Source organism: Carya illinoinensis, chromosome 8, assembly GCF_018687715.1.
Source record: "Carya illinoinensis cultivar Pawnee chromosome 8, C.illinoinensisPawnee_v1, whole genome shotgun sequence".
Classification (NCBI taxonomy): Eukaryota; Viridiplantae; Streptophyta; class Magnoliopsida; order Fagales; family Juglandaceae; genus Carya; species Carya illinoinensis.
In genome coordinates, this window is record NC_056759.1 from 26,988,704 (window position 1) to 27,000,943 (window position 12,240).

General features: G+C 32.3%; 1 protein-coding gene across 3 annotated transcripts; it reads left to right on the top strand.

The window, feature by feature from the left end:
- Positions 1–239: 239 nt before the first annotated feature.
- LOC122318916 (rac-like GTP-binding protein RHO1) lies at positions 240–3,822 on the top strand. 3 transcript variants are annotated; one of them, XM_043136667.1, is made up of 8 exons: positions 240–399; positions 622–873; positions 1,584–1,671; positions 1,750–1,859; positions 1,979–2,042; positions 3,070–3,134; positions 3,258–3,323; positions 3,412–3,822. In XM_043136667.1, the coding sequence occupies exons 2-8, from the start codon at positions 775–777 to the stop codon at positions 3,511–3,513; spliced, it is 594 nt and encodes a 197-aa protein (XP_042992601.1). In that variant the 5' UTR covers positions 240–399; positions 622–774; the 3' UTR covers positions 3,514–3,822. The 3 variants fall into 3 exon arrangements, with proteins under 3 accessions (XP_042992601.1, XP_042992602.1, XP_042992603.1); XM_043136668.1 differs by having other exon boundaries at positions 384–520; XM_043136669.1 differs by lacking the exon at positions 240–399 and having other exon boundaries at positions 532–873.
- The last annotated feature ends 8,418 nt before the right edge of the window (positions 3,823–12,240 follow it).

Consider the following 12,240-nt stretch of genomic DNA (forward strand, 5'->3'; position numbering starts at 1 on the left):
TTTCTTTTTATATATATATATATATTTTTAATATATTTAAATATTTTAAAAAATATATATCAATATATTTAAAATTATTTTCCTAATCAAGAAATAAAATAAAATAAAAATTAACCAGTGGTCAACGGTCAAAAATAATGGACATAGAAGCTTTTACCTAAATTTATTTAGATTTATGCAAGTGTAAACTGCAAGAAAAGTAGTAAATCGCATCGGAGGGAGAGGGAGCGAGATGGTATCGTGGTAAATAGCATGACTCAAAAAGGAAATAATAAATTAAAATTTAGAAAATAAAAGCCTTTGGCGCGAGGATTGGGGTAGTGAGTAGTTTGTTGGCCAGGAATAGTGCTCTAAACGAACGCTTCAACGGCATTATTTCCCGGCCATCAATTCTAATGGGTCTCTCTCTCTCTCTCTCTCTCTCTCTCTGATCAGTTGTTTCAACCAAAACCCCCCCACTTCCCCCCATTTCTAGGGTTGGGGCTCCGAATCCTCCACTCCCCCCCCTTCATTTCACATGGTGCTTTTCTTTTATTTGTTGTTTGCATTTCTAAATTTAGGATCATTTGTTCATTGTTCTAGGGTTGTCTTGAAAGTTTCTCTGTTTCTTTTTCCGTACAGACGTATGATTGAAGAACAAGAACAAGAAGACGCAGTAGAGGTTCCACATTAAGGAGGTGTGTCGTGTGTTTATCCATGTGATCAGGTCCTCAGGTGAAAGATCTGAGGCTCGCATTATAATATTTATAATTGTAATTAAATTACCGAAAGAAAATGAGCGCTTCGAGGTTTATTAAGTGCGTCACGGTCGGTGACGGAGCTGTGGGTAAAACTTGCTTGCTTATTTCCTATACCAGCAATACCTTCCCCACGGTGAGTCCCGATTCTTTGTAACTTCGTTCCTTTGTATAATTGTGGGGCCATGATTGTCTTAGGTTATTTTTTCTTTCATTCTTTCTGTTTAGTTTCGTGTTCTACTGCGGGAAATATGATTAGAAACGAAATTTGATTGGTTTTTATGCCGTCATTGGTTTATTTGGAAAACAAGAATGAGTAAAAAGAAAATAAAGAGGCTTAAATTTGGTAAAAAATGGTTTATACGTAGGGACAGAGTGCAAATCAAAATGAGAGTTTGTGGTTCATGTATTATCTATCCTCAGCTCAACTAGGTAAAGGCATTGAAATGTTGGTATATGATTATTTCATTTATACCAACCTTTGGCTTAATTAGTCAAAGATTTTATCTTTCTTATGTGTGTCTTTCAAGTTGGAAGTGAGTAATGAATTTCTTTAAGATTTGGTCTGCATGGTTTTTACCTGGATTAGAATCTGTCTGTTCATTAAAATTTGTGGTCTGGACAAGAATATTTGAAATCTTATGTGCTCATTTCAAATGCATGTCCTTTTTATGAATTTTCAATTTTGATATCTTTCTGCATTATGTTCACTCCGCCAAACAAATTGAAGTACATCTGCAATATCATTTCGCCAATTTTGTTTTCATGCACATCTTATAAAGTTTGGGGTTTTGATTTAATGCAATGCGGGGACCATTATAACTATTTACATTTTGTGGGAAACAGGATTATGTGCCTACTGTTTTCGACAATTTCAGTGCAAACGTGGTTGTCAATGGGAGCACTGTTAACCTGGGGTTGTGGGATACTGCTGGTAGGTTTGCAAAAGTCACCATTTTCTATTTATAAGTCTATATTTACTGAGTCTGAATTTAATACATATGTAAAACAGGACAGGAGGACTATAATAGGTTAAGACCTTTGAGTTATCGTGGAGCAGATGTTTTCATTCTGGCCTTTTCTCTCATTAGTAAGGCCAGTTTTGAAAATGTTTCTAAGAAGGTGAGGATTTTGTTGGACTAGGGTTTTTTTTTTTTTTTTTTTTTTAAGCAAAGAATACTTTTGAGATGAGAAATTTTTAATGTTCTGACAAATTCTGCTTTCACTGGATTCTCTTATAGTGGATTCCGGAGTTGAAGCATTATGCACCTGGTGTTCCAATAGTTCTTGTTGGAACAAAGCTTGGTATGAATTTTCTGTCCCATGATGTGGTAATTGATGATGCTATATGTTGTAGACAAAAAGAGTCTGGGTTCAATTTCGCACTAGGAAATCCATCGGATTATATGACACATGGTTCTGGTCGGGGTTATATATCGGTGGTTTACTCCCCAATAGTGGGAACGAAGGACCCGGCCATGCTGACATTTCATGCCACAAAAATTGATGCAGCTATATTAACTGCTGTCCTTAGCTTCTTACTTCTGCAGAGGGAATTTTCTCCTCAGATATTTGTTTATTTATTTTGGTCTTTAAGTTTGACTCAACGTTCTTGTTAAACATGTCTGATGTGATTATGGTCTATTATAATTTGGCTTTGAACCATCTATCTTTTGTCCAATTTCAATGCCGTATGCACTTACTAAGCTCAAGTGGCATTAATTTATTTATTTTTTTCTTTGAGAAAAGGCTTAAGTGACATTATTAGTAGTTTTTCTAATCAGTTATGCATCAATTTACTTCTTGAATGTTTTTGTAGGTCATACCATGATAATATTTTGAATAGCTATGTTATGTAATTAATAAGTTTCAAGGTACTTGTATGTTCATTGAACTCTACCATGATTAAGACTCATGCTGACATCTTGCTGTGAGTGCTTTTAGCAGTTCTTTGAGTATAAAATTATATTGAGCATATTTATCTGATATCCCTCCGTGTGTGTGTGTGTGTCTATACAAGTTGGAATTTCTATATGTAAATAGGGGCTTGTTGGCTTGCTGCGGGTATTATTCAAAAACTTTTTATATGAATAAAATATACAAAAGACTGTTTGTGAAATTATTGCTGCAAAAGCTTGGGAAAGGCTTTGAATGTATGATGATGTTTGTGTGTGCATATGTATTGTGATTTCTCATTGTTTCTTATTAAAAATTGATTATGTACAGTGTTCATTTCAGTACTGTTTTCTTTACCTGATTGTTCTTAAGTTTATGTAATGAGTTTTAAAATTATGAAAAATTCCTTACTGTTTTGCAATTTCTTGTGGACCAGATCTTCGGGATGATACGCAGTTCTCTATTGACCATCCCGGTGCAGTGCCCATTTCTACTGCTCAAGTAAAGACTTTTGCTTTGTATATTCTGATGATAGACTGCTCAATCATTTAGCTTTGTAGTTTAGATTGACAAATTATATATTTTTTTTTTCTAAATACTTTAAAACTATTGTTGTACTTCAAGGGAGAAGAGCTGAGGAAGCTGATTGGTGCACCTGCATATATCGAATGCAGTTCAAAAACACAGCAGGCATAATAAATATACCTTTTTTCAACAGCATTCATGTCTTTTATGATGCCAATGGCTTTTAATTCATTTACGGAATTGTAACTTGCAGAATGTGAAGGCAGTCTTTGATGCGGCCATTAGGGTTGTTCTTCAACCTTCCAAGCAGAAGTCAAAGAAGAGCAAAGGACATATGAATTGCTCAATCTTGTGATCAAATAGGTGTAAAGAGATAAACAGCTGCCTGTCACTCTGTCTTACCCTTGTTCCCCTTCCTCCCTTCTCTCTTCCCTTTGCCCTTCCTTGAAGAGGCTAAGTCGTGATTTAAATTGCTTTCTTGGAATTGTTATGATCTCTAATTTTTTAATGGTTCCCATTTTTATTTACCTAGACTTGTTCGATCGCCGTATTAAAAGAAAAAGAAAACCTATGTAGAGTAGTTTGATGTGTTGATAGCAGTTGGACACATATTTATTACTTTGTATTATGCTCTAAGGGCTTGCTATTTGTGTGGTTTTACCAAGTCTGTGTATCGTCTTAACAACATGATAGTTTCTAACGTGCATCGTGGATTTCCTTATAATTATATACTATAGTCCTTGCTTGCTCATCACCTTGTTGATGAAACATAAAAACCGAAAAAGCTTTGGAAAAGAAGGGAGAAAATCTTGAGATGTATTATTATTGTGAATAATCTTTATTTAAAAAATAAGTTTTGTATTTGAATTTGGGAAAATAAATAGAATTAAAAAGATGTTAAATATAATTTTTTAGGAGTATGTTTTATTCAAGTATTTGTAAAAGTGGTTTTCATTTTTAACTCGAGGAGTAGTTCAGTTGGTCAGGTTTTGAGTTTGTTCCCCAATGGTCATCAGTTTGAGTCCCCTCAGGGTCACTGGAGGTTTATCTGACCGTTAACTTTAGGACCTGTAGGATTAGTCAAGGTAGAAGCAAGCTGGCCCGAACACCCACGGATATAAAAAAAAAAAGGTGGTTTCCATTTCTGCATTTGGATAATAATTGAATGAAACATTAAAAAGCTGAAGTAGTGTATTTTCTTTTAAATTCAAAGATGCTTGGTTTGACATTTTAAAATTTATTGAAAACTAAAACAAAATTTGAAAAATTTCTCCAAACCAAACATGGCCTTAGTTTTTGGCAAATTCAAAAGAGGATGAAAAAAAAAAAATCATCGTGTCCAGTTGGCCATTCAAAGTTGTTCCCTTCCCGGAAGGCAAGTCCAAGTTGAAAAAAGCCAGTAATTGAATGGTACTGTAATCCCAGACTCTGTAATGCCTCCTAGGGGGTTGAGAGCCTTCTTTACTTTACGGGGAGAGAGCCGGTTTGCCCTTGCCCATATCAAAATGTCACAAATACAAATATTTTTAAATTTTTAATTTTTAATTTTTTCATCTAATCATTATTTTATAATTTTTCTAGAATTCTAAACAAAACATAAAAAATAATTTAACTTTTTTAAATTTTCAAATAAAAATAATATTTTAATAATATTTTAATTTATAATATTTTTATTCAATTTCTTCTTTTTACTTTTCTAAAATTTCATAAAATATTTTATTCCAAATCATTTTATTACTATTTATAAATTATCTTCTTACTATTCACAAATTATTTCAATTCACTATCCAAACCAAAGTTGAGTTGATGTCAGAGAGCACAGAAAAAGATCATTGAGCTAGAATGATCCCTGGCATCTTGAGAGTTACAATGATTCTGAAAGCATTAACATCAACCTGGCTATTCAATTAGGCAAACTTTGATTAATATCCAAGTCAAAACTAAATTTCACATTGATTATCCATTTAAACTGTCGAAAATAATAAAATCTTATTTATTTTAAATAATTTTATTTATTTTCTTTTATCAAAATTTTCAACATATTTTTATAGATTTACAGGTCATAATATATTTTTAAATCAGCAGTCATAAAATAAAGAATTATAGCTTTGTATGTCTACCATATTCTTGGATAATGCCTTCTTATTATTAATAAAATTATATTACAAAATGGAAGGAAAAAAAAAAACTCTATTACATAAAATAAAAAATTCCGTTCCCTCTTGGGCAGCAGTAAGTGAACCCAACCTTAGCAAAATGTAATTCTAATTTTTATTAGGTTAAACCAATTTATCACAGTAAACTTTGTAAAATGAATAACGCATAATCAATCAAAAAGAAACAAGCAAAATCCCAAATAGAAGTAAACCAAGTTACATGATGTAAATAAAAACTTGGATGGTTTTATCACGCCTATGGCAATCCAGGACTGCTGTATTCCATATTAGGCATATGAATGAAAGATTGTATCGATATTTGTTAAGCCAATGCCAGTGCTTTAAGTGTAACGCTCCGATAGAACCAAACTACATGACTTATACTCTAAAATGATTAGTTAATAATATAATTAGAGCCCTATTGGATACTTCTAAAGAGCAAAAACTTATCATTCTTAAGTAATGTCGGATCTTATTCATCACCTACCGTTATTCTTATAATATGGCGTATCATAATCTACTTTCTTTAGATTTTCAACGTCCACGTCGGGTTTGTCTGTTGTAGGTGGCATAGTTCAAGTCCTACATTTTTTTATTGTGATAGACTTTGATTACTCGTGGAATAAATGAAGGAAATCCTAATAAACATGCGTACCGGCGAGTTGGTTGGGATTGTAGTTGTAGATATTGAGTTCATGGACTATGTTGGGATGCAAAGGCTTATTCAAAACTTTGTTGATCAAGTAATGACAATCCCACTCTTCATATGTGGCAATGAAATGAATACTAGGCGGAAATAAATCTAGAAATGCCTAGACCCTACACATTCTACTTCAATTAAAAAACATAAAATATGATACTAAAAAATTATATTATAAATATTTTGCATGTTAGAAGCTTATAGTATTTGAAAAGATAAAAATATTACTCATACGAGGTAATTATTAAAGAGAAGGATTTATCTATTTTTGGTAAATATGTACTTGATTAATTAATTTGATTTAACTAGTTTGATAAAATGTCAATGAAAATTTTAGAACATATGACAACATCACCCAACAATCTTTGAAATAATGTTTGACACAAATTGAACAAAACCTAATGGATTTTTAACTAAATTCATTTTAAAGGACATAGATAAGGAAAAATTTAGTTGCAAGCATAACTGTGTACTAATATGTACATCAATATAATGTGATTGGTTAAAAAGTAGATTTTATTGAAAACAGTGCTAATTTAAATTTTGAATATGAATGAATCAATATTAGTACGTAGATTAGTATGTGACTTTGCTTCTACATGACAAAACTCTATAGATAATAATATGGTTGCTACCTGCTCCACCCAACTCACACGCATGGGTGAAGGGGGTGAATTGGGCCCCTAGGCCCTAGCCCAACTCCCTATCAAGATGTCAAGGGGCGAATTGGTCCCTGAGGCCATTTGCCCCCTATGAGTCTCAATGAATCCAAAAATTATTCTCACTTCAATTGAAATTAAACCTATAAAAGATAAAATAGAAATTTTCCCTAAATATCAATAAACCTAATAAAGTTGCTTACTAATAATTCTAACATATTATAAGTAGTATAAACAATTACTTTTTAATCTAACACTATTACAAATTAACTTAAAAATATTAAAAATTGTCAAATAGCTTGAATGGATAACAATGGTATTACAATTGAAACAAATATACATTAAAAAAAGGGAAATAAAAGTAACATAGCAAGCAATTGGGCTTTTCGAGTTACAAAATAAAACCTAAAATGAAAAAGAAAAGAAAAGAGAGTATGAATAATATTATGTCTCAAAAATAGAAGTTAACTATCGATGTTAACAAACCAATAATTATGTATCATAGTCAAATTGCGACCAATATAGATTGAGATAGAACCTTTTTCCTGAAGTTGTCCTTACAATAATTGAATTGGTAATAAATATAACACAATCTATCATTAGTAAAGTAAAATAATGAATTAAGATCGATTATCTTTTCCAGAGTGATTAACATCATCTTCCTCATAGCTCTGCGTAATGTCTACCACATTGTGAATCTCAATTGACTTCCTTCATCCAATAATGAGTGTTGGGAGACAATGAACTCCGAAATGAATCCAATATACGTGCCCAATGCTAAATGAAAACTCTTAAGCTATGCTAGAAATACAGATGACCAAAATACTATAGACAATCTCTCAGTTATGAAATCCCAAAATAAATTAGATTAAGGGTTTCATAATGAGCCCCTAAGCTAATTCCGAGTCTTCATTCGAAGCCCTAAGATAAATCATTACAAATCTTATTTTTTTTAAAATTTCTATATAATGGGTTGAGAGGGCTTAGGCCAACCCGGGACCAGCCCTCCAATACCTATTGTTAGCGGTCATATGCTTGCACCCCACCATGTGCAAGTGGCCCCTGCCCGCTCCAAGTGGGGGTCGAATGGGTGGGTCGGATACGGGAGCCTTCCTCCTATTCCTAGATAATGAAATATAATTTATTAAAATTAGTATGAATATTAGGATAACGATGAGTTGTTTTGAAAATTTGTAAATACAACATACTAAGGTCAAACAATAAGATAACTTAATCATTTTTCATTAAAAAAACAAAATTAAATGTAGGAACACCTTTTACACACTGTCGATAATGTTTGATACCATGAAATAGAATTAGAAAATAGCAAAATATACTAAATTAACATGATGCCTATTTTACATTCCTAGAGATCTAATACTAGGGTGAAAAAAAAGGTAAACTGGTAAACCGGACCGAACTGGTGGATTTGGTCCAGTACTGGGTTAGGTCCAGTTGGGTACTAATTCCATTTTTTTCAAAACCAGTTGAAATCGGTTTAGTTCATATTTTCCTTTTTCTAACACCAAACTAAACCGAACCGAACCAGTTTATATATATATATATATATAATTTTTTTAAAAATAATTTTTATATTGTATAAAATAATTTTTATATGATTTTTTATATAATATATATATTAACCAAAGTACTTCTGATTCGGCATTCTCGTCCTCTAATATTGTCTACTTATTGTCTACTTCATGAGATCCTCATTGTCATCCTTATGCTAAACTAGTTGTAAAGCAAGATATGCATTGAGTGCCCGAGGGATATTTAGAATCTCAACGACCTTGTCAGTGGAGAATGTTATGTTGACCCCCCAGTATTGTGAATGTGAATTCTTCATCTATGACACCCATTTTAGCCACCCCTGATAAAACTCATAGGCAAGGTTAGGATAGGTAACCACTGTTCATATATTGGACTCCATCCTATGTCTTTGGTTACAGACTTGATACTCTTCCTCTTCCAAATCATGTTGCTAAAGCCACTCAAGCTAACTAGCATCGGGTTCAAAGTTTTGAAATCCATTCCATTTCATTCAAAATAGCTAGAATTTTTCATACTGGAACAATAACCGACATGGGGTAGGTCATTGTTTCGCACCAAATCAAATTCTGACCATTCCAGCTGATTTTGGTCCATTTTGGCCAGAATGGTGATTTCAATCTGAAATTAAGAAGAACGTCTAAATCAATGGTCCTTTGTAAATTAGTTGAAAATTAAGGGACAAAATGGTATATTTAAGCCTAGTCGACTACCCCTATTTTCTCCTCCTTTTTGTGCGAGATCTCATTCCATAAATCCCCAAAAGGCCAATGCGGAAAACCTCAAAATCTTGTGGATATCTCAAGGATCACTGGCTACATGGCAAAGTCACACTCAATGCCACACTGGTACCTTTAGTTTTCTTGGGCTTGGACAATGATAATGAGCCATGTTCAGATGTTGTTGCAGGGAGAATGGGCACAATATGAGGACTATGCTAGGAGGACTCATTATCAGACATATGGAATGGGTCTCTTCCTTGGGGGAGGGAGATGCCACCACCATGGTCAGCTACTGCTAACACCAGAGAGAGATTAGTGAGAGAAAGAGAGAATATAGAGCAAGGATGGTTTGAACTTTGAACATTGCATTGTTTTGGGACTCTATTAATCAGGATGGATGTGGTATCCACAAAAATGGCTCTGGAATGGATAAGAGGAGATGGGAAAAGTAGAGATTTGACAGAGGGGACGCATTTTATCTAGAGTAGTAATAAATACAACTTCTTCATAAGAGAATATGTGTGTATCATATATATGTGTGTATATATATATATTTATATGGAAGAATTGAAGATTTATAAAATAAATATACATTGAAAAAATTATAAACTTGAGTTGAGACGTAAAAATAAAAGAATAGATAAATTATTAAAAATAATGAAGTTTAAAAAAAGAGAATAAGGGAACATATTTAAAGTTACAAAAAAATTAAAGTTATATAAATACATCTTATATTTTAGAATTAATTAAATATCATTTGGATTTACAATTTGCAAAAATGACATCCAAGTATAAGAAAATTACAAAAATAATCTGAAACTAAATAAGGCTTGGAATTCTAATTCCAGCCGAAATGGCCTAAACGGACCGAAACAGGCCAAAATTTGAAACAAAACGGAACAAGAAGATCTAGTGTATAGGATATTACACCAGAACGAAAAATTCCTACCGGAACAATCGGAATGGAATTTAAAACGACGATTCAAAGTTATTTGAACATCCTGAGCCTAAATTTGAACGGAAAACTCAAGAATATATCAATGACTGAATCAACTCATTCCCGAAACCAAAACCAACAAATCTTCATGATTCGACGGTTTTTCTCCAACAAACAGGAAGGGAGGTTATGAACTCACTCCCTCATTCACACAATCATCCACCATGTATGGTGGCCGGAAAAGTAAGGAATGGGTTTCGGATCTATATATGATTATATATATATGGTGTGTTGTATAATGCTTGGATTGCTTATTAATTTTATTCTAAAAATATTTTCGAGGATGAGTTTGAAATTAATTTCAGGGGATGAGAGAAGCTTAAGACTGTTGATGAACTGATAAATAATGCATGATGCAAGTACAAAGATAGATGCCATGAATACTATAAAAAATCTAAAAATACTTAGGAGATACACCAAAATCCTTTTCAAGGGACAAGGTTAGCCAAATAGAAGAAATTATGTGATATGTTTGAAGAGCTAGCATACCAAGTAAGTGTTATATTTCATTAGATTCTATTCATTTTCCCTTTCTCATATTGTCTAATAATTTTGCTTCTTTTGTAGAAGAGGAGTTGTGTAATAAAGTAAATAGATCTAACTTAAAGATCCATCATCATGTTCGAAAGCTTTCCATCACCTCTCCAAGAAATTAGTACTTAGAATTAAATTATTTTTCCTTATCGTAAATGCATTTTTGTTCTTTTACTTCTATTTTATTTATTTATTATTTTCTTTTTTTTTTGTCTTTAAGAAGAAGAGAATCCTGTTAAGTATAACTTGACAATTTCGTATACTAAAGCACATACTAATCTTGATGAGAAATGGACTCTTCCTGAAACACATTCAAATTATGAAAGAGTTGGGGAACCTTTGATATAGTATTAATTACATATTTATCTCATAGATACTAACTTAAATTACTTTTTATTGTGTAGGATAAGATGCTCTGTAACGACTCTGCTTTTGAAGAATCCTCAACAAGTGACGGAGATTTTTACCAAGTTTTGAAACCCCATTTTAGATAACCTATAGGTATAAAAGCTTCTGCCTCTTATTCAAGATCTAAGATTAAGTAATTCTTCTCGAGACATAGAAGAAGTAAGATTGGAGATCGAGTAACTAAGGTCAAGGCAGAGAGAGTCGGAGGAGTTAGTATCATTGAATGAAACTAACGTAGCGATACGATTAAGACAACAACAACAAAAGGAGGGGCAAAGGGAGTTGGCAATTCAGTACTAAGAATTGCTTCAAGAGATACAAATGATGATATCGTAACAATTTATACATCCATCATCTTAGAAATATTTTCTACTATTTTTCAATATTTTGCTGTAAGACCCTCATATATTTTGATAATAGCTTGATGATAAATTCAACAATCGTGGAATTATTTAAAAATTATATCTATTATTGATTTACATTTATTGCCAAGCGTTTGAATACCATTTTATATATTTAAACGCATATTCTGTTATATTTTTCTTGGGATAAATTACACTCTAGTAAACAACCACTTAAGCCCAGCTCTTTACACAAATTAATAGCTTCGAATAGACCCCTCGGTTCAGCCAATGTTGCATTAGAACAATATTGCAATGGTTTCATTACACTAATTAGTACAAACCCTTCCCAATCTCTAAGTACTATCCTAATACCAATCTTGTTTGATTGTTTTTGGATAGTAACATCCCAATTAATCTTGATATAATTAGTTGGTCCTAATTCCCATTTCACAATTATAGTTGAATCTGAAAAGTGTGATTGAGAAATGGTCAGCATGGCTTATTGATTGGCATTGCACTCAGTGATAGCATACTGAAACAAAGATGAGGGGTGAGAGAAACTTCCCTCATGAACTAAAGAATTCCTTCAAACCATAAGTATTTATTTCGTACTTTAAAAATTATTTTTCTACTTCAAGGAGAATAGCTGAGGAAGCTTATTGGTGCACTTGAGAGATTTTTTTAAAAAAATAGATAAATTTAGAATTTACATAAAAAATTATTTTTTAATATTAAATCATTTTTAAAAAAATGTGTGTGACTTGCCTATCTTAAAATTTTATTTAATATTATTTTAAAAAATAATAATATTTTAAATTTTGTATAATTGCAAATTCATAACAAGTGGCTTGTTTTTTATTTTTTATTTTTTTTAACAAGAAACAAACAAGTGGTTTGTTGACCAATTGCAAATAGTAAAAGGAAAAATATTAGGAGCAGCCCCTGTTTGGGAGCAGCCGGGCACACACCATACGTGGCGTTCATTAATGACGAAAATGTCCCTGGCTTTCC

Coding starts and splice junctions, on each gene's coding strand:
- LOC122318916 (XM_043136667.1), top strand. CDS start 775: ATGAGCGCTTCGAGGTTTATTAAGTGCGTCACGGTCGGTGACGGAGCT. Junction 1,672..1,749: donor GGGGTTGTGGGATACTGCTG/GTAGGTTTGCAA, acceptor TATGTAAAACAG/GACAGGAGGACTATAATAGG. Junction 1,860..1,978: donor TTGAAAATGTTTCTAAGAAG/GTGAGGATTTTG, acceptor ATTCTCTTATAG/TGGATTCCGGAGTTGAAGCA.